The sequence below is a fragment of the Emys orbicularis genome, chromosome 25 (genome assembly GCF_028017835.1).
Source record: "Emys orbicularis isolate rEmyOrb1 chromosome 25, rEmyOrb1.hap1, whole genome shotgun sequence".
Taxonomy (NCBI): domain Eukaryota; kingdom Metazoa; phylum Chordata; order Testudines; family Emydidae; genus Emys; species Emys orbicularis.
Window position 1 is genome coordinate 9,067,345 of NC_088707.1, and position 23,019 is coordinate 9,090,363.

Sequence of the window (23,019 nt, forward strand, 5' to 3'; positions counted from 1 at the left end):
CCACTCCATGGGTACTAACATATCCTGATTGACAGCTGAAACCTGGGAGGGAACTCAGTCTGAATTGGGTAAACAATACTGGCTTGTTTGATGTTGGCTTCACCGTCAGCTGGATACCAAAAGATTCTGAGCGCGTGCATGGCTGTCTGATCACCACACAGAAATTACCGGAGAAACTTGCTCATGTAGCTACCAAAGAGAAATAATAGTAATAATAAAAATATAGGTGGGAATCAAGCCTGGAAACGTGTGCTGAAAACATAAGGGTCTTACTCCAACAAGTGTCTTTTACACATTAGACTCCACAAACGGTCTCTTTGGTTTGATAGGGGATGTCTGCCCTTGTCTAGAGTCCCTGGAGAGCTGCCTGTACAGGTTGTCCTGGTAGGCCTGTGCAACGGGCAGTGTCCTAGCCACCTTAACATCTGGATATGAGGAGGCTTGGCTGACTCTCTCCAGGAGGTCTCCCCGGGACCCATTGGCTAGCATCCCATGGGGGCTGTAATAGTCTTCCTCTAGCAAATGGCCATTCTGTGCATTGTTGGTTTTGTTATAAAAGGCAATGTTGCTGATTGAAGAAGGTGGGCTAAACGATTCTGGCTGGGGGAGGTTTCCAGGAGATGTCGGACTAATAACAGTATCCACTGAAGACACAGCCCAGGTCCGGGTCTGTTGGTGGAGATGGGGGTACTGCTGAGTCCGAGCAGTTTTATCTATAATTCCCATGAACGGCGTGGTCCTGGAACGGGCTGGTTCACTGGGGTAACTCCCCTGAGGTGGAGAGACTGGAGAAAGTTCATCACATGATCTGTCATAGGCTGGCTTGAGAGGGATCTCCATTTGCTGAATAGAAGCAGAAGGGCGGAAGGTAGGAGTCAGGTTGGAGGTGGATGAAATGCTATTGCTAGAAGGGGAGAATCTGAGGCCAACACTTTGGGAATGAAGCAGCGGTCTTGGAGTTGGTGGGTGAGGCTTTATTTCGTTAGGGTTGATAGTAATGGGCCTTCTGATTAGGTGAGACACATCAGGAGAACCAAGCTGGCTGGAGGGAAGGGAAGAACGTTCCAGATCAAGCTTTGAATGACAGACCGGATAATAGGAAGCGGACTGACTGCGCCCAATCTGAGGGGTCTGACTGTATCTCATTCCACCCCTGTATGCTGAGGAAGGCCTCTGTGGAAGATCTTCTTTAGTTAGCCCTCCATGCTGGCAGATAGCTCCTGCACTAAGACTGGCTTGAACATGTTGCACTGGTCTACCATCACCTACTATTCCACTAATTGAACCTTGGTAGACCAACCTACTCTGACCAACTCCCATTTCCCCTGATGCAGACTGGTATTTGCTGGCCATAGAATGGGCGACTTGGCTGTAAGCACCAGTTGGAATCACAGTACTAGAATGCACGGCAGAGCTCGGCTGGTTGCTTCTTACAATCTGTGCCTTGGCTGGCTGTAGCCTGTGCCCTTGCTGTGGGACTGCAACAGGAAGCTGGGGAATCTGGAAGGACCTCTGTGTCATTTTGGATAACGGAGACTTTGGTCTACCAGGGAGTTGGCTAACACTAGGTTCTTGCTGATAACGTACTGGGGAGCCAGATTGGGACCTATAGACACTTATACTTTCTGCAGGAGGGCTGGCTCGATACTGAGGACCTCTACGGAGGGGTGAAGGTGGTGGACTTTGATATTCTTTCCCTTGACCTCCAACTGGAGGTGGACTGAAGCGGTAAGAGGAACCTTGGTGAGCAGGGGAAGTATGTGGCGGACTAGGTCTGTAATGATTGTTCTGGTGTGTTGGAGACAGAGCAGGAGAGGTGGACTGGTACCCTTGTCTTGTTGGTGAACCCACAGAACTACTGGATCTGAAGTCAAAAACTTGATGTGACCCAAGAGGCGAACCCGAAATATACGCTGAATCCCGGTGAGCAGGGGATGGGGGTGGGCTCTGGATGATGGGAAGCCCTTGGCTGGGCCTCGACTCTGTCTGTAAGCCAATGGAAACATTTTCTACATCCTGCTCAAGATACTCCTCTTCAAAGAGATCTTGCACAGAGTACAGTTCTTCGTGCTGAACTTCAGGTTCTGGCTCCGCTGGGGGTTGCTGCTGCTGTTGCATCTGTCTACATTCCTCCTCCACTCTCATCAGCAGCCGCTGGATCTCACGATTGTTCGGACACAGCTTGATGGCCTCGTTCAGATCCTCCAGGGCTGCTGAAAACTGCCTGCTTGACAAGGGAACAGATATGAGAATTGAAGTTACTCTGGATTTGAATGAAGCCTTTTGGGGATTCTACTGAGCTTAAGCAGCTCGTCTTTACTTAGGGAGAGGCTGTGATCTCTACAGCGGCTTTCTCGAGCTTTGCCTTATGTGCCTCCATTTGGTTACTTTACACCAACCAAAGAAAAACATTGTTAGTCATTCTGGGGAGGAGGGAGACACATTTCTGGGACAGCACAACCCAGCCCGGTAATTATCCTTTCACTTGGAGAGTGCTTTACATATTAATTACTCCTCACAGCACCCCGTGAGCTTTGTCCGCAGATTGTCCCCACTTTACGGAAGGGGAAAATGAAGCACAGACGTTGTGCCAAGCCCACCACTGGAGTAAGCAAGAGCAACTCTGTCCACGTCGACGGAGCTGCAGCTGCTCATGCCAGTGGCCCATTTAGCTTCTTCTGACTTGCCCAAGGCCACATAATGGCAGGGGTGGCCCTAGAACTCAGGGGTTCCCCCAGTCAATACATAAGACCAGGCTGCCTCTCAGACTTTGCTGGGTACTGGGTTTGTCTCCTCAGGATGAAGGGAACAAGGCAGGGAGAGGTCCCAACAGTCGCAAGCTCGCAAGGCCCCCGTGGAAGATGCTCTTTGGGACTGACACTGTAAAGGCTAGCCTATGAGGAGTAAGGGGATGGGGTATTCAGGGGAGGTGGGTTGTCATTTACAGGGACACTGTTAGCTTTTGAACAAAATTGAATCTATTTGAACACGATTGTGATCTGGCGGCGAACAGCCTCCAGATTCAACATGTGCCTTTTTATAAAATGCTCCCGTTCACTGCTCCGTCATAGAGAAAGAAAAACCCCAAATGCCTCCCAGCACTTTGGTAAGACCCACTCCAAATCAGGGGAGAGCAGGTAAGGTAACTGAATTCCCCAGACCTACGCTGATCTCAATGGTGATGCTGGCGCACAAACAAGGAAGTAACCAAAAAGAGCCATGCTGAGCCTGTTTCATTAGCGAGACGGGGAAATAATGCTGCTTGTATGTAGGAAAGGGCTAAACCATCTGGAAAAGGCATTTGAGGCTTAAACGTCTGTAAATGTTTTGCAACCAGTGGAGAAGGAAAACATTCAAGGAAAGCTACAAAATGTCAGTCTGGTTCAACTAGCCGGGCTTGTCTCTAGAAGAGAAGGTCATGGGTTCGCTCCCACATAAGACTTGAGCTCCCTGCAGTGATAGCTAGGGGAGACGCACAGTTAAAAGTGTTGTCGTTGGGATGAGAGGTTAAACTGCGGTGTCTTCTCCTCAGCTCTGATGTTTACACAAACGGACATTAAATATCCTCTGGCTAGCGGTGAGTCTCTGCACTGCCATGCAGGCAAAATTGGTGTCTCACTCCACTGACTGAGCAGAGACTAGCAGTTGTGCAGTGACAATGTGCTCAGCCCGAGGGAGAGACTCAAAAGCAAACCCTCCTGCCAGGTCAGGAATGGCATTGACAGGTTCTGCAGGGATCTCGTCTCCCTGGGCCTTCAGGGAGATTTAATGAGGGAATCCTCTGGGCTGCGTCTGAAATGTAGTGAGATCCCAATATCGCATCATTCTAGCGCCCAATCTGGAGGAGTATGAGCTATTGCTGAAAGCACAATGGCTGGCCTTTGCCCACAAAATCACTGCACTACTAGTAGCCAAGAAGAAGAAGGCTTTAGGATAGACGGATTCATAGATTCCTAGGCCCGAAGGGACCACTGTGACCGTTTAGTTGGACCTCCTGTATAACACAGGCCATAGCAATTCTATGAATGAATCCTTGCTTCAAGTCCAATAGCTGCAGTTGAACTAGAGCGTATCTTTTCAGTCGTGATTTGACGCTTTCAGTGATGTAAGGTGCTGAGTATATTCCAACAAACTCAACTACAATGAGCTTCTCAAAAGTTCACATGAACGTGCTCCACAGGGATTACTAAATAAGGGAAGATGTTGATTTTGGGGTCTTTTACAGCCGCCCTAATCAATGTTCCTTTGCAATTTGTTCTCACGGGGATACTCATGTAGTTTTGCATGGTCAATTCCTACACCGCTGTGCCCAGACTTGCAGAGAACAGCCCCTCTCACTTCTCTCTCTCTCTCGCCTCACCTGCTGCTGCGTTTGGCCCTTGCTCTTGCATAGTAAGCTTCATAAGATTTCGGTTTCAGCTCCAGTGCTTTAGTGGCAAATTCCTCCGCCATTCCAAAATCCTGTCATTACAATAGGTGTGTAGATAAGTAATTGAATATATATATAGATATATAAATAAAAAAATATATACAACTTGGGAACAAAACAAAATTATATGGACAAAGTTTTTGCATGTAGAGTTGGAAAACCTGATGGTACTTTTCACATGGATCAGACATCATTGATAGCAAGAGAGCTACAACGGTGTCCAGAAGAGGCAAACCCATTCCATAATGTTAGACACTGTCCGGCACCCACACTAACCCAAGGTGAAATTTGCTCCTTTCTCTGCCTCTTGGATCCCAATCAAGTGCATGCAGTCCCTGTCCAGTAACCTACATCCTCCAGTAAGCATCTGCTCTCGCAGAGACTGGAAGGTCATCTCAGGAAGGATTTTCCACTGTTGAAACCATTAGGAAACCCTTCCCTCCACCCCTCGACTCCCCCCGGTGACTGTCTCTGACACCCCCCCTAATACTAGAGATCGTGAATAACACTTCTCCGGGAGGAAAGGGATATTGGTGCCTATATAGCTACGTGCAGCAATGTACAGGACCCATTCACAGTGCACTCTCTCTCACTTCCCTCTGTTCCTCTCCTTTAGGGACTACTTAGCAAACACTGACTTGGGGGTGATGGGGAAGGTGGTGGAACAGAATGTAGATTGGTTAAAATGCTCGTGTGTGGCCTTGCCATGAATAGTACATTATCGGCTAAGGTATAATTCTTCCTGATTACCCTTCCCTTGACCTTGTCTTCCCTACTGCCCATGTGCCTCGCCACAGAGCTCATGTGAGCACTCAGTAGGGTGCCCACTTCCCAGTGGGGTGGCTTTGGTACAGCACCCGCTTGCCCATCATGTCTAGCAATGGCTTTGGGCTGTAACAGTCAGCAGTTCTAGGATATGGTGTCTAATACAATTCCTTTTTGCTTAAAAAATAAGCAAGGCAAACTCCGCTAGGCTACAAATGGAGTTTATCAGTGCACACTGGCTGCAGTCACTAACAAGTGTAACTTGGAAAAGCTTTTGGCATCTTATATACTGAAAAGGACTTCTGTGAACCACAGCTGTGTGCTACTTTACCAGTTAATACAACGTTCCAAGGCAAGTATGCACTGGCAATATGACTTTGATTTTGACTGTATTGGGCTCATGCGATACTAATCATAATGCACCAAGCAGTCATTCAAACAGGTCATTTGTATCTTAAGAAAACCATGTCTTCATAACAGGAACCCATTGAGGAAAGTTCGCTTAATTTCAGTTCTATTTCCAGACACTTGCCTTTTATTCAAATATCTTTTCTGTTTGGTTTAAAATTGATTAGCTGTTTCTTGAACATATCAAGGCTTCTTATTAAACAAATTTCTGCACCCAAATACACAAAAAATGATAAGAGTGGGTCTGCAAGGACTGATTTTAGTTTGCATCTGCAATTCCAGTCACTCAGCTATCTAAGTCACTTATCTGACGGTGCAATCTATGGTTTAGACGTCCATGTGAGCTAAATGATGGGTGCAATGATATGCCCCTGCAATTCTGTGCCAAAAAAAAAAAAAAAAAGAGCAAGTTTTAAGGCTTGGCTGAAAATTTGGCCCTGAAAGTGCAGGCTTAGCAGAAAGTTGGCTTGTTTAAAGATGAGTTTAACATCTCTGTAGTGTTCTCTGATTGTTGTGTTGTTTGCTAGCCAGCATTAAGATCACTACACACGTCACTTTCATCTGTCCCCTTCAACAGCTTAAAGAAATGAAGGCATCACAAAGTCCCCTCCCTTGCAATATAATCCTGGCCAGCACCTGGGTCTGATGAAGACTTTCACTTCTCAAATCTATGGAGACTGGTCAGGTTGTGGAGATGTGATGCTCTCAGAATCCAGAGAAGGGGAGAGGTGGCATGTGGCTCTTTTGGAGGAACAGAGAGACTCCAGAAGATTATCCCTATGTGCAGCTAAATTAGAGCGGGGGGAAGAACAGGGACATGGCGTTCTGGGAGGAGGGAGGGAGAGTGTTTCTGGATGAGTCATTGCCCCGGGGAAGTGAGAGCTCTCTAAGCTCCCTGATTTCAAATTAATTGGTATTCAAATGATCACATCTACTGACTCCACCCCTCACCACTGCCCTGGAAATCAGAGAAATACTAACCTCTCCACCCTCAAATTCATATTGTCATCAGAAAGGAGTAATAAAAAATTCAGAAAGCTCTAAACATGGAAATGAATTTTTAATCGTTTGAAATGAATATTAAATCACTACTTTACTTCTTCCGAATTGTAAATATCAGTGCTCTGTGAAGGACAACCAGGTTACAAAGAGGAGAGATTTCAGAGGCCATAGAGGAACCATGGGAGAGACACACTCTTTATGCGCAGGCAGGAAGCTGGCAGCTTGCTCTAAAGGAACTTGAAGAGTGTGTGGAACTTACGTTCATTTTCCTTCGACATCGGGAGAGGTTGAGGAGGAGTGACACCTTCAGCTCACGGAAGGTTTTCAGGTCTTCTCCAAACCCTTCTCTGGGGAATTTCTTCAACGCGTACTGGTAGCGTTGTGCAGCTTCCTTCACTTTACCTTTCTAATAGAAGGGTAAGATGTCAAAATACACCACTTGGTTGATTTAAGAGTGGCAGCAGCTTGTTAATTGCTGACAAGCAGCTGCAGTGACTGTATGGACAAGGGAACACCCCTTAGGTGCTGATCTCCTTTTCAGAAAGAACAGCCAGAACATTTGCTCAGGGGAACCGTTTCTAAAATGGAGATGCATTCTGCAAGAACTGCTCCCCCAGTGCACACAGAGCTCTCACGCTACAGTAGAAAACAGAGCAGGAACTTGGTAGCAACAGGAATCTATTTGATAACTAAATTTGTTTCTTTGAGTTTGGCTGCCACCGCCTTGTCTACAGCAACAGTCTTGGGTGCTCTCCTCCAGTCCTGCAGCACAATACAGAAATATTAATGACACTGCTTTACGAAAGCACTTTGGACAGTTTCTTTAAAAATTCTCTTTCTTCACTGCTAGAAATTAGCGTTAGAGCAAACTTCTCATCGCCCTCCTTGGTCCTATCTTTTATCTGGATGGCAATTGTATCTATTTCTGGATTTCTTGGTATAAGGAAACAGGTTCCTTCTTTTAAAAACTCCCTGGAACCGTTGGAATTGAGGCGTATTTTGTAGGTGAAGTGCTGTGCTCCTTGTGGGAGATGAAGGGCCAGATTAACCCATCACTGGCCTCTAGGCAAACATACACCTCTGGGGCCTTACCTTCTAACACCAAAAACAACACATTGACTACCCTACATTCATACCACAGTACGCTGACATAATTCAACTTAAATGGCAGGGGATGCAGAAATAAGTTAAGGTTCCCATAGTAAGATTAGCTCACCCATACTGCACATAGGGCAAGGTCCTTAGTCCAACGCTCACCCAGGTTCATCTGGCACACAGGGTTACAGCACCTGCACCACTCGGGTTTGGGCTGGCCATCCCTCCGTCGTGACGAAAGGACAGCTGGGCCAAACCCATGTGGCGCCGTCAACCCACATGTGGAGGAGGTCCATCTTGGTTCTCCCCCCCAAAATTGGGCCCTAGGCACATGCCTCATTCGCTTATGCATTAATCCATCCCTGGAGAGGTGATAAGTGCTTTCGAAATATCACAGAGAGATCAGCTTGAATTCCTTCACCCACTACTGTAATGCAGCTACCTCTGGTGTGTAACATGGCAGCAATATTACATAACTCTTGTGCAAGGGGCCCTGCAGGTGGCCACTTTCTAGATGTCATATACTGGTACTGTAATTTCCAACACTGATGTAATGAACGGTTAATACCGCAAACCTAATAACAAGCACCTTGATGAAGCTAAAGATTTTTAGAGTAAATTCCATACACTGCAGGGCTAGAAGGTTGAAAGTTGTAGATAATCAGACTGAAGGTTGCCCTTTCTTCTCACATGGATGGAAGAGGGCACAGCATATAAAAACAATATCGTTCTTCAGAAGGATCCGGTAAAATCTGTTCTTTACTGGGTATGTTCCCCTCCCCATGTGATGTGCTGCCCTGCAGGCTATGCTGAACAATTATGCGTAGTGACCTCTCCCTGGGCAAATGGCAGTATTGAAAGCTGGTCTATGGCTGGACTGTGCAGGGGACATCCACGTGAGGACACTTACTATGTGACCTCATGGAAATGAGGCACAGTCAAAGAGGGTGCCCTTTGAGTGTGCTGGCTCACAGGTGATTCAGACGCATTTCCTCTCGCTCCAGGCAAGACTGTGACATCTGGGTCTCTGCCGTGCGTTGGAGGTGGGGTGGAGAGACGGTGTCTCTGGCAGGTCCAATGTCTTCTGGGCAACTGGGGAGCAATCCGGTTCTCCCATTAGGAGGGAGCAGCTTGCTCCTATCAGCCAGTGTATGAGGGGGACAAAGCCATGATCCCACCTCATTCCCAACAGCTTTTAGGCACCCTGACTCTCTTGAGGAGGAACAAGTAGCCTTCGCATTCCCTACAGTCTGAGTAGCCCAAGGATTGCTCCGGTGGGAGGCCCATGAACAGACATGCATGGGAAGAGGGAAGGTTCTTGCGTGCCCCTTTCTTTCACCCTGAGCTAGCCCCCATGGGCAGGCAGGGGCTGAGTGTGGCATAGAAGCAGACATTCAATCCCTATGAATGAGTGTTTGGTGTTGCTCAGCAGCAGTCCAAAGATTAATGAGCTCCACTGGCAGACCTCCTCAGCTTGAAGGATGGTAGCTATTGCCTTTGTTCCGGGTGGAGGATTTGAGTCTGGTGGAATCCTTAGGGCTTAGACATGGGAGTGAAGGGGAGGCCTCTCTGAGGGGGAGGATAACCTGGTCGTATTATTGTAGCTTCATTTTTTTTTTAAATGCACAAGTTTAACACATGGGCAGCAATGGGGGGAAAAAAAAAAGAGGGAGGGAAAAACGGGAATTAGGACACATGCAATTCATGACTATCCAGACATTAATTTTGCAGCTGCAAATATTAAGCTTTAAAATCCTTTAGACTCAAGTTCCTCAGTTGTGTCATATATCCCTGGCAGATGAGTTCAGTTACGGTGCCAGCTTTGCATATTTTCTACTTCACTCTCAGACTCACTCTGAATCATCGTTGGACTTACAGCTTCTTGTGTGTGTGCAAATCTCCAGGTATTGAAGACCAGCTAAAAATAAATGCAGAGCAAAGGGCCTCTATTGCTGTCATTGTGAAATGTCACCCTAATGGTAATGACAGGCTAAAAAAAAACATGTCCTGAGAATTTGCTTTCATTACATGGACATTTTTTCACTATGTTGGCCTGTGACACTCGTATTGTGTTTTCTCCTTGTTGTATAGCAATGACTCTGCTGCGTAACAATGACACTGCCAAGCAACAACATCAGTGCTATAAAATCCCTGTAAACTCTTTGGTTCTGGAGTTTTCAAGGTGGAAAATCAATGACGTCTCACCTCGAATCCACACAATGCAGACATATTTTGCTTTGTTTCAGCCCTGTTTAAATTTAGCAATCAGAAGGTAAAACTCCTCTGCAATGCAAGCAATCCAGTAAGCGTTCTTTTTGATAGAAATGTAGCTATCTCTTGGCTTGGATTAAGGGGGCAAGTGTTGCCTAGCAAGCTGACACCTGAAGAACAAGACCTCACACCAAGTAACTCTGTAGCTCTCTCGCAGTCATCCCTTGGAAAAATCTCTGCTCTCCCTCTCACCTTATAGAACATGTCCCCCTCCTCCATCAGCTTGCTCAACAGGATGATCATGATGTCTGGTTTGGAGGTGGCCATCGCCCAGGTTGCTGGACCTGTAGTGTACAGGATGCATGATGGGTAAAAAACTCATACAATGCAAGGGTGGTAGGAAGCTAGGTGGAAAAAATATCCTGGGGTGGGAATTTCTGCTGGAGAGAACAACTTGGCGTGGTCAAGGAGCAGACTGCTCCAAATTAAAGGGCTGGCAGTTCATCTTGCATTTCTTAAATTAACACCATCTTCAACACAATGTCTTTCCTTTGTATTCGTTCAAAGACTTGGTTCTTTTTTAAATGATCACAAGAGGGCAGCACATGTTGTAGAATAAGCTTTGGGGGAAATGGTTGGGTTTAAAAAATATGTTTAAAGAGGAAATCAAAGTGGTTACATAAAAAAGCATGTTAAGTAAATATATATAAATTTAACAGAGGTAATCAATAATTCAGCCGCCTAGATATTAGGACTAGGTTTTGATTTAAAACTTCATATGATGTCAAATACTAAAGAATGGAAAATTCAATAAGCTGGAGAATAGAACAACAAAATCTTTTAGGCAGAGCCCACGCTGAAGCAGGTTATTCTAAGGTCTTGTTCCCACAATTGACTCCCCATAGGCAGAGAGCTGCACCAATGCAGGGTCTCACTGACTTCAGCAAGTGCAGGCATCCACCCAGACAGAGTCAATTGATGGATCAAGGCCTAATACAGCTAGGGAGCAGTGGTAAAATTTTGAGCAGAGTTCATTAGTCTGGGTGAAGAATGAGTCAACCATATTTTAAAAGTGAATCCAATGTGTTTTTCAGGATTAGTTTTTGAGTTCAAGTTATTCTCTGCAACAGTCATTAACAAAATATTTTAAGGTGAGGTAAATTAAAAGATTAGGGGTCGAGGGGAATGCATGCAGGCTAAATCAAACAGGAGAAAGCAAAGCTGACAAAGCCATCAGATCAAGCCTGATGCTGACAGCGATGAAATATACCTCGAGGGCGACTCGGTAACGTCTGACAACCTTCAAAGAAAGGAGAAAACAAAAAGTTGTAGGAGGGGGGGAAAATGGATGAAGGTGAAAAAAAACAAAAACAAAGAAAGGAAAAAGCAGCAGTGAGAGGCAGGCAGCAAAGAAGCCAATGCACCAGCAAAATCCCCTCCAAGGGCAAGGTAACGTGAGCGGCTGTGTGGAGCAGCGCAGTTAACGCTAGAATCTGAAAGCATATACAGAGCAAGTGAAAGCAGCAGCTCACAGCAATGCATGAATACGGTACTGTTTATAGACCGGGACTAGTAAAGGTAGAAAAGCATTACCATAGGAAAGGCCTCGCCAAAGAAACAGCTGCTTATTGGTTACGTTTGCTAAGTAGTATATGGCAGCAAAAATCACAGTTTAACACACAGAGCATGACAGTCAGAACTCATGTGCTGCACTCTGGGTAGGAAGCAGCAGCTCCGCTTTAACGTTCACACCAATGTTATATTTACACTGCAGGAAGCCAGACCCACGCCCCGGACGTCCTGCTTTAGTAAACAGCTGAAAGAGGGGTTCCCCCCTTCGCCCTACCTATCTTCGCTCCTTTTTTCAGAAGAGTGACCACGACGGAAGTGTTGCGACACCCCACAGCCCTGTCGAGTGGGCGCATCCCGCTGTAGTCAACATGCTCGATCATGGCACCATGGTCCACCAGAAACTGAACCTGCAATGATGAATGCCACAGTCACCACTGCCCTATGCAAGACCAGCCTGGCACAATTCCATGCAGTGTGTACGGAGCTACGTTCTGTTCCATTCTGGGTCTCATCCTGGGCCCATCACTATAGTATCTGAGATAAAGTTACTCTTGTGTTGCTCTAGTCTGCAGGTCTGGGTGCTACGTGAATGCAGTAAGATGGACGAGACATTTGAGCACTAATATTTTATGGTATTTCTGCTGATTTCTTCCTTGTTCTGCAATTAACAACACGGCACTTACCACCTCTGCATCACCATAAAAAGCTGCCAGGTCCAGGGGAGTACGTCCATTTTTGTCAGCGTGGTCTGTGGCAGCTCCATTCTCCACCAGGGAACGCACCACAGAAAGATGGCCCTTCAGACAAGCCCAGCTAAGGGCAGTCAGTCCTTCTTTGTCCATTAGGGAAATGGACCCACCTGAAAGAGCAAGTGGAAGTCCATGTAAGAGCTCTCTCTTGTATAGGGTTTGGTACTATTAAATAACAACAGTAATCATACTTAGCTACCCAGTAGCACTTTTTATTTGCAGAGTGATGTACAAGTGTTAACTACTTTCCCAGTTTTCCCAGTCTGACTATCCCTGTTTTTCTGATGGAGCAGTTAATTGACTTGCTCAAGGCCACATAAACAGACAGTTACAGAGTTGGGATAAGAACTCAGGAAAGTTCTTCCTTTAATCACTAGACTCTGATGATCAACCAATCAACCTGGCTTTCTGTTGATTTATGTTCCTGTAAGTATAATTAAAGAGAAACCTAATGGCATGGTCAGCACAGCCACCATCCAGGATTATTAAAGAAATGAACAACATTAAACTTCTTGAGACCCCAAGTCATTATGGACCAACTCCTGAGTAGCTGGACTGAGCCCTGGGCAGATGCGCGCACGGAAGAGATGGGAGTGAATCAGCTCCCCTAGGATGCAGCTCCCACTGGAAGCTCCTTGCAGTAGCCTCTGCAGGCTCCCATGCAACCTCTGCAGCAGCTCTGCTACTAAGGCCCCGGCTGTGTCTCAAGGAGAATGTGAGTGCAAACCTCAACAATTGCATATAAACAGCTGGTAAAACAACATACAGGACAATCAGATCCTGTTTGACTGACTTGGTGCGAGCTGAGCTCAGGGGGTTTGCATTTCCACAGCTGCAGGAGATAACAATGCTAATCACTGAAGCAGAATCCAGGGAATGCAGTTACCTGCTCTCTCACCAGGTGCTGCAGGGAGGTAATGAACCCTGAAATCATCACTAACAGGTGAACTAAAAGCCAGACTCTAATATGAGAAGGACACCACATTGGCACAGTTGTTACTCACTGAGCACCAGCAGTGCTGTACACACAGTCCCTGCCTCCAAGAAGTTCAAAATCTAAATCAGTCAGAGGATTAATGGTACCTTGAGGCTGGATAAACACTTGGGAAACAGCTTTATTTTTAAAGCAGAAGACACAGCTCCTGCTCTACTGTGATTTTATAGTGACGTGGGGCTAGATTCACCAAGCATTTACAGCAGCTTAAACCATAGTGGAAGATCATGGCAACTGAAATCTACCAGAGAGACTGTGACCAACTCGAGTTGGTTCACCCCAAAATGCTCTTTGTCCCCACTTAGATCTGTAGGCTTTTCTGCCAAACTCCTTCTGAATAGCTAGTCGGATTTGAGATCCCTCCCCACAGACATCAAGAAGCCCACTCTTCTCTCTCAGGAACCATGCTGATATGGACAGAGAGTCTGGAAAGAGATGCAAAGGCATCCTGGAGTAATCAGCCATAGTGGCTCTGTCTACACAGGAAAAAAAGGTGCTTTTTCAGTTGTTAGCTTAATTTTATCAACCCCACCTCTCATCCTCCATAACACTCATGTAGTCACAGTTTAACACCTTTGAGATCATTTGAGCTGGTGGTGTTGTAGTTATCAAGTTAAATTAATTCAAACTGAGCTAACTTGATGGGATCCCTTATGGGATCCGACACTGTCAACTGAGAGCCAACAGGAGAGGGACCCAAAGTTTTCTTGGACAGTCAGGAGCTACTGAAGGATCATCCAAGTTCTGTCTCTCATGATCTAGGTCAGAATCTTTGGCATAAGGGAGGAATGTGAGAGAACATAAATAACTAACGTACGTGAACACCGCTCTTCGTGGAAAGGGAAGTGTTCTGTTGCTAGAGCAATGGCAACGTTTTCATTCAAAAGTGTGACAAAGGGACCTAAATCAGCTGCATCCCACTGAAGAAAGTGCTTTTCCACCACCCACACTCGTGACTCTATTACCAACAGGTGGAAACACTGTGGTATTGCGTTCTTCTTCTCCACTACGTAAAAAGACAATCTCCAGCAAATTCCGTCACATCCACTGTGGGTTCTTGACTGGTTCCAAATGCAAAGGGATGACTACAGCCATCCTCTTAGCAAAAGCAGGGGAGCCAGAAGAGTTTTTTTCCAATCCCTCTTCATCCATCTAGGTCAATGTGTTCATTGGATAGACCACAAATCCATTTAGATTATCCAGACAACACGCCTCAGATATCCGCAGCCTTATTCCTTGCATCTTGGCTTCAGATTTCCCTGTGGAGAGGAGCAAGAGCCTAACATGCTAACACAGGCAAGTTCACTTGGGATACAACCGAGAAAGTCTCCACCGAGAGCTCTAAACACATTCATGGCGCCATGCTTGGGCACAACCTCTAGGGTGACCAGATGTCCCGATTTTATAGGGACAGTCCTGATATTTGGGGCTTTGTCTTATACAGGTGCCTATTACTACTCACCCTGTCCCGATTTTTCACACTTGCTGTCTGGTCACCCTAACAACCTCCAAATTGGAGTGCAGAATGCCAAAAGGATATGTGGCCAGATGTCTCGTTCAGCAACAGATGGTATATTGCTTCACCAAGAGGCATATACGAAACACAGCTTGGATATACACATGTAAGCCCAGTTTTAACTGCCACCAATAGGAGCTCCTCTTCATCTGACAGCCTTCTCCTGCCTTCATCTGACAGCCTTCTCCTGCACTGCCCCTCACGATGTCCTGAACAGCTTTTAAAGCTTTGTGAAAGGGTCAGCTAGCCTGTAGTCAGCCAATCAGAGGGCAGCGTGCTCATGAAAGTGGTTACAGAGGACTCATTCTCTTTTCCTAGCTGCACTCTGGGGATCAAGCAGCCAAAGGTTTCCGCTCTGTTTTCTTCCTGAACCTTCCTGCACAGGTAAGTAAAACTCCCACGAGAATTGGGAAGGCTAGAAAGCCACAACAACCACCAGCCTTTTTAATCCTTTCCGGAGATCAGGACATGCCCTATTCTAGGGGGACACATGAAGACCCCAGGGTACTGATGCACCAGTGCAGCTTTAAGTGCACAATTCAGACGGCTTCAAGGATGTCAAAATGCTGCTTCTAGGCCTGTCATGCCTGACCTCTACACAAGTGCCAAATCCATGATGCAGTCATTGCTCTCAGCAGGATCTACACTGGACTCTGCTCACCGTGAGGAGTGTCTTCCACTTAACACTGGGGGAAGCCAAACATGACACGAGCCACTAGCCCTCAACTTTGTCAGGTTAGGGTGACCCCCTAGAACTGCTCCCATATGTAGATGAGTTGTGATTCCTGCTGCGCCAGGAAAGGCCCTTTGTGTGAGTGCACCCAGAGCACGTAAAACTGCTGGGCTGCTTCTCCTTATCCGCAAACGAATCAGGCTAAAGACAAGATTCAAAGTGTGACCCAGTCAGCAATCAAACAGGAAAAGATTTACCTGGCAAAGAGACACAGACAAGAGACAAGGGAACTGCATCAAACCCACAAGAGTGATACACTGAAGCCTCAACACACTAGAGAACCTTTTACATTTATATTTAAAAATAAGTCAGCGAATGAGATCGTAAGAGGGGTTCCATTCAACTCTCAGTCAAAAGGGCAAAGGATCTGCTCCAGGATCACCAGGCCTGGCAGAGTGACACGCAACAACAGATGATGGAAGGTGCAGATCCTACCTGGACAGAGAAAGGAATCCAAGGGCAGCTACAGACCAAAATGCCCAGGTAGGAGTGTGCCTCCGCTGGGGAAGGAGAGGTGGGTGATTTCAATAGCTTAGAACTCAGTGCTATGAAACAGAGGCACATCAAGCTAGAGAGGGAGGAACAAATAAAACTTGTACCCTTGGAAAAACAAATATATTTTCAGTTGTTCTGAGGGATAGATTTTTGCAAACAGCTTTTAAACTAGTCCCTCTCGGTGTGTGGTATAACAGCTGTCTCCGCATCGCCAGACAGAGAGATCATGCCATTGCCTGGTTTACAAGTTAAATTGGAACGCACAACCTTTCCACACTAATCCAAGCTGTAGTTTACCAAGTGAACTCAAAGGCCTTGCCTCTAAAAGTTGGCACCAGTGGAACATATGGATCAAAGCCAAGATTATTCACAGCTGGGTCTGCCAGCACTTCAGAACTGAGGGATTGGGGGAGAAAGTTTATTCTGTTGGCTGGTAACTGTCCATACCATCCTGAAACTTCACTGCTCCCCTGAAGAGATGGGAAAGCAAAAGCTGGTCTACAAGCGAAAGATACATTGATGATCCAGTGTCTGGACCAGGAAGACACAGTATTTAGAGCTCTCTTGTGCTTGCTGAGTCTGTTCAAACAGCTGTTTTGTATATACAGAAAGCTTCTTCATTTCCATGCTAAAGGTCCTTCACTTTACTGCTGTCGGAAAGCAGAGATTGCCAGCAGTATAGGAATATTCTGGAAGGATGATGGATATCACCACCTGATTCACTGAAAGCAAACATCTGCTGATGATGTGATATACCCCAAACCACCGACTTCTTCCTTCCCCCTAACTATCTTTTGCACCAAGTAGTATAAGATTGGTGGCTGTATGAGGCAAGATGCGCTCTGTCTGCTGAAAAGCATAATCTATATCCAGTGTTTCGGATATAATCCAAAACCAAAGCGATCTCAAAATTGAATGCTCATGTAGCGTTCTCAGGCCTCTGTGTACTGCAGTTCCAGCTCAACATATGACAGAATCCATCCAGCTGCAGCCAGAGAATGTCAATGTAATGTCCACATGCCCAGCAATTCTGGATACTACCAAGAACAGCAGGTAATTCTGCAAATGTGAATTTCAAATTGATTGAGGATAGTAACTCTGTTAATAAAAAGTGTTTAGTGTTTACAAATGCTGCCTCTGCTAATCAAGTACAGTTAAATAAGATTTGCGTTGCAACACACTAATTATCACTTATGGTTTCTGATTCACACTTTGATTTTAATGAAACGCCGAACAGGATTGTCAAAGCCATTGTAATTAAAATACACCATATAGTGCTGTATTCTACCTGGGCTTGGTTTAAGTTTTCAGCTGTATGTTTTATGCTAGTGGATGCTAATTAAGCTATTGTATTACAGAGCATCTCTTATGAAAGGTGATTTTCATATTCTTGACCTCTCTACCTCTCCAGGGTCAGGAAGCCCAGGGGCAGATTATACATGAACTGGACTTTTCTGACCATTTTATATCCAGGACCAGATTAGCTGATTCTGCTCTTTCCTGTTTGCCCTGCTATGTAAAGTTTTCCATCCAGTGCTCACCCAGGTTTAAACAGTGTGCATCTCTCTCATGTCTGTTAAATAATACTTATTTTAAGATAGATGGAGAGATATGAAGGTCAGAATTTTAATAGGGACAAAAAGAAAAAGGGTGATTAATGTGAAAAATCTCAAGAGCCGGCCCATCTCACTGTACAAGTCACAGCACTAAACAGGGATCGCTGTGGCATACACTCCCAGAAGGGCCAGGGTGAGGAATGGATATCTTGCACTCAAAAGTCTGGGAGCCCTTCAATGCAAAATCATATTTTAAATGGCTATGTAAATAATTCTATGCAAGAGTCTTACAATTAATATTTTAGCCAGCAGGAATACTAGGTAGACACAGCTACTTATGACAAGGAAAATATCCCTCCCCAAACTGGTTTTAGTGTAGAGAGCATATCTGTAAAGAAAATATGAGGACAAACTGGAGCAAAATATTAAAAGAAAGGGAAGCTTCTGGGGCCTTTCCCCGCTGCCTCCCCTCTGCTGGAGATTTTCACTGCTGTGTGCAGCTACACACCGCAATGAGTGAGGATGCAGCCTGCATTTCACTGTGGCTATGCCTACCCTAGATGTCACCGCAAGGATAGACAAGGTCTAAATCCTTGTCCACACTAGGGATTTTACCTGGTGCTCTCACTGATGTCAGCAGTGGGAGCAGCTAAAACAGCTAAAAATGGTTCAATTACAAATGTTAAATTGTGTCCCAAACTGTGTTCAGTACTGTTTCATAAGCCATGATTGAGCCTTGAGATTTGGTCTTGTCAACACATGCATTTAAATGGTTTCCATCACGATACTCATTATCACCAAGAAGTACGTTTCCTAGTTTTGATGTGGTTAAGGGGCATTGCAACAGATATGGCAATTTCTTGCAATATCATTGATAAACCTTATTGCATTACGTTTAAGTATCTTTGGGGTCCATTGTATTAAATGCAAAGTCTATGTATTATTGTGGGTTGGGGTTGTATGTAACATCTCTAGGCGGGAGATGTGATGTGAGGCCTGGGAGTTCAGAGGACTATGTTGAAAATGTGCCAAACAAGAATGGAATTTTAGGACAATAAGTGTTAAGGGGATTTCTTGGGGAATACCTTAGGGAGAGGCTAATGCAAATTCTCCACCTCTGGTTATGCAAAAACCCTATCTTTTGAAGGAGAGGGTATTTGTCTGCTATTACGCATTCCCAGAGACTGGAGATCAAAAGCCCAAGCTGTGTAAAGAAAACCAGCTGGTGGTTCTGGTTCTGAATGTGAGACAGATATGAACTTGTTATCATGGGGAAAACCCAGTTGTAGGTTTTGACATGAACTTGTTATCATGGGGAAAACCCAGTTGTAGGTTTTGAAGGACTGATACCTGCGAGAGCTCCAGGCTGGAGCTGGGATGACCTTTGGTAATCTTTTTAGCACACGTGTGGTTCTCTTATTGTTTTTAATACATTTTCTCTGTAACACTTGATGGCTGAAGCTTTCACCATGTGTTATTCAATAAAGCTCTCAAATGAGCACATGGTGTTGAGGCGATACACACCCAAGACAGAAAACAAATGAACAGCCAAGACTAAGGGCATGACTACTTCACTCTTATTTTCTAAAATTACAAAACGGTTTCCAACAATGAAGATCCACTGGTGGTAGCAACTTTGGGAGCCCTAGTGTAGACAAAGTGGCAGCAGCCTTGCCTTCAGCAGGGTTAGATGACATGGTGGGTAAAATTCCAGCACCCAATCTGCATTAGCTCTCCAACCATTGCAACCAAAGGGTGTGTGTGTGTGAACTGTTAGTAACAACAATGAGGAATTTTAGGAACAACAGTCCAGTGCAGAAACCCTCCAATTGAATTTGGCAGGACAATGTTGTCTAACCCGGACGCATGCTGTTTGATGTAAGGGTCATTCTAGAACAGCCGCAATAGCTCTTGCTTTTTTATTTTTAAATTTGAGTTTCCATGTTTTCAATGTGCGCATTCCACAAGTTAGGAGGAGACAATTGTTCAAAGTACTGAGGGGCCTGAGAGTGCCAAATCATGTAATGCGCTTACACACGATCTAACCTTCACCACCAGACAACAGACTGTCAGTGGTCCCAGTGATGTCAGTGATTTGATCTTTTGGTTTACCCTGGCCTGTTTCAAACACCAGTAGTATAGTGCTGGGCTCCAACTCAGCCTTGCCTAAGATCTAACCTTGTGCAAGTAAGAATTCCACGGTGCCTAGATGTCCCTCAGAAGCAGCCATCATCAAAGGAGTCCGACCCTGCTTGTCTGCCATGTTTACATCAGCGCCGTGGGTGAGTAAGAGATCTACAATCTGGAAACACGTAAAACAAGGATACAATTGATACAAAGAGGTTCTGCTGGGATGAAATGAGAGCTGAGATACAGCCTAGCAGTCCCTCCGCCTTGAAACCTCACCCAAACCTCAGACACAGAGAAAGAAATTACTTCTTTATCCATATTTCCCCCCCCTGCTAACTGCAGACTTTGGAGTGCCTGGCACCTAACCTATTGCCCAGCCTTTATGTGCCACTGTTTTTTAAAGTGAGGTGTGGCAGGGGGGTTGTAGTGGATTAGATCACTTAGAAAATATTATTGTTTTTAATCTAAACGAACTAAAGTGCACCAAAATAGCATGGTCCTGGCTGCATTACAAAGGCTGTAATAATAATAACCACAATAATCCTAATAATAATAGCTCAGTTTACACCAGCACTTTCTGTCTTTTAGGTAGTTAATAGAGAAGGCACCAGGACAGCCACTGGTTCTTTTAAGACAGCCATTAATTCTAACTCAGATTACATTTCAAGGCTTAAAGCCTTTTCTATTTAACCATAATGGGTTACCTAGGGAGATGGTGGAATCTCCATCCTTAGAAGTTTTTAAAGCCCGGCTTGACAAAGCCCTGGCTGGGATGATTTAGTTGGTGTTGGTCCTGCTTTGAGCAGGGGGTTGGACTAGATGACCTCCTGAGGTCCCTTCCAACCCTGAGATTCTATGCTTCTATAATAATAAGAGTATCATATTTAGGAGAAACTACTCACATAGCACTAGAAGTGAAGACCTACATCTTCTAAAGTGACTGGTGATTTTTTGATGCCTGAACTAAGACACCTTAAAGGGGCCTCATTGTATACGCCCTCTCCAAATGAAACATTGCGGAACATTTAGACCAAAGCATTTAGTTGGGCAAGTCAGAAGCCTGATGACTTTAGTGGCTGAACATTTTCTGCATGGAATACTAGTATAAGGGATTATCTAAACCCATAACTTTGTCATTACCAACAACATGCACACCCACCACCCATGTCAAATGAGAAATAACGTTTGGAAGATGCTGCAGTGACCTCATTTACCTGCCAGTGGCCTTGTCTCACTGCACTGAACAATGGCACCACCCCACGTCGATTTGGCTGGGCCACTGCTGCTCCTTGCTCTAGAAGCAGACGACATACTTCCAGCTTGCCCCGTCCTGCAGCAGCTGTCAGAGCTGAAAGTGGGAGGAGGGGAGAGAGAGAGGTGGTCTTTTAGAACAGCATATTTACAGCAGTAAGAAAAACGTCTGCTTTGCTACCTTTGGTGATCAGAAAATATAATGTGCTTTATGTTAAACACATTTTCTTTCAATTTCACCAAGCAAAAGGAGCGACTCAGCTTGCTTGTACTTCAGCATTACAGTGAACGAAATAATAATAATAAAAAAATTCAATGAAAACAAATGAAAAAACAGTAATAAAAAAGCCTAGTTCACCAAAAAATTGATACCAGAGAAAGAAAACCTGTTCTGCTCATTCATGGCAATTTGTGAGTAGCTTTCAGTAGGGCTGTGATTTCTGCCAGTAATCTCAAATCTCTCCTCCCTCCAAACATCTGCATTCCCTCCACCCTGAAGGTTACAATTATTATATTCAGGGCCTAGATACTACCCTCATAGGTAGGATAAAAAAAGACACAGAATGGATAGACAGAGAGACGATGATACTTTGCTAGTTGTAATTTTCACTAATCATTTATATTTTATTGTCAAAGGTTAGTTCTTTCTGTAAAGAGACCTCATAAGAGCCTGGAAAAAGAGTACTGTATGACAAAGACCTTTTTCCTTTTCCCCAAGTTGCAATGGACAAGGAAAAAAAACCCAGCTATGATAATCACCAAATAATCTACTGGCATGTGCAACTATGAAGTTCAAGGCAGTGTCATTTGAAACCTTAAACATTTCCCCTTGTGCCTCCTGCAGCTTTTCTGTTGCACAGTACAGCATACAATCCAGGGATTCTAAAACCAAGTACGTCACTGCATGGGAATGATTTCAATAGAACACACAAACCTCTGGGTACATGCTTTCTTCACAAACACTTTAAAGCCCTTCCACAAAATGTAAGTTGTATTTGTCTAGTTTCACTAGGGAACCTGACTATGTGGGTTTCTTGAAGGAAGGCAGGCAGAGAGAGAGAGATGGAGTTATTGAAAGATTATTGCCAGCCAGCAGGAAGTTAGTAGAGTTTGTGGTTTTCTTTTTCAGAACTAGTGCAGAGCCGTGCTATTCAAATGGAAGATTTTTGTTTTTTACTATCCCATTTTAGCGTGTAAGATTTTGAAACCCCATCAGGGAAACAATTGGAACACAATGCATATGAACAAGCGTTCTTCAATTTAAATGCTAATTCTGCCCTTTGTTTCTGGGCCAGGACAGCCCCCACCTGCCTTTTTATGCAAAACCAAAATTATCTTTAATTTTCAATATTTCAAGTGCCCTGGTAATATGAAAGTTCCCCTCCCTGGCAAAACGTACATTGTAAACCCTGACAACATGGCTGGGTTAGAAATTGAATCTGAAAATAGCTCTAAGTGTAGGACTTGTCTTTTACTTGTCTTCAGTATTAATTTTAGACTTTTCAGCTCCTCCCTCTCCTCCTCAACTTCATGTGTATTTCAGCACAGCTCCTCTGGCTCCGTGTTTTGCTCCTTTTAGTAGGAGTCTGAGCAGAAGGTGGGAGTCTATTTCTAACTGATGGCGCATGCTTCTTCTTCTTTGAAGTTCATTTCTGTGGGATGGCTGATTTAGAGGTGTTGATGGGTTTCCAGCTGCAACCCTGTTACTTGAGGGTGATATATTCAACTTCTCTCCCTTCCAAATTGTAGTTTATTTTCTTCTCTTGGGTTTGGGGGACATCAAGAGTTAAAAAAGAAAAACGTCTAAATGCTGCAAACAGAAGTGACTATGAAACCCGTAATCGTATCCACGTGGCTTTGAATGTAAGATACAAATGTAGAAGACAGGGACTGTGTCTAGTGGTCACAAGCAAGGGAGGAATCAAGGCTTCTGGGTTCTATTCCTGGGTTTTGCAATTGATTCACTGTGTGACGTCTCTAACACAAAGTATTATTATGGAAAATGGTGTAACTGTCAATTATGTAATGTGCATTTATTTTACATTCCTAATGGGCTCAATAACAATGTACTTTTAAATGCAATTGAGCTGTTTGTAAGGAAAAAGTCAACTTC

General features: G+C 44.8%; 1 protein-coding gene across 1 annotated transcript in view; it reads right to left on the bottom strand.

Moving 5' to 3' along the window:
- Window positions 1-288: 288 nt before the first annotated feature.
- Window positions 289-23,019, bottom strand: part of TANC2 (tetratricopeptide repeat, ankyrin repeat and coiled-coil containing 2) — a 513,617-nt gene continuing 490,886 nt past the window's right edge. Inside the window, exons 21-29 of the mRNA XM_065422604.1 lie at window positions 20,870-21,003; window positions 19,704-19,827; window positions 12,166-12,341; window positions 11,757-11,889; window positions 11,181-11,210; window positions 10,163-10,254; window positions 6,864-7,010; window positions 4,361-4,461; window positions 289-2,224 (exon numbers count right to left, since the gene is read on the bottom strand). Coding sequence (XP_065278676.1) covers window positions 289-2,224; window positions 4,361-4,461; window positions 6,864-7,010; window positions 10,163-10,254; window positions 11,181-11,210; window positions 11,757-11,889; window positions 12,166-12,341; window positions 19,704-19,827; window positions 20,870-21,003 — 2,873 coding nt within the window. The remainder of the gene's footprint in view (window positions 2,225-4,360; window positions 4,462-6,863; window positions 7,011-10,162; window positions 10,255-11,180; window positions 11,211-11,756; window positions 11,890-12,165; window positions 12,342-19,703; window positions 19,828-20,869; window positions 21,004-23,019) is intronic.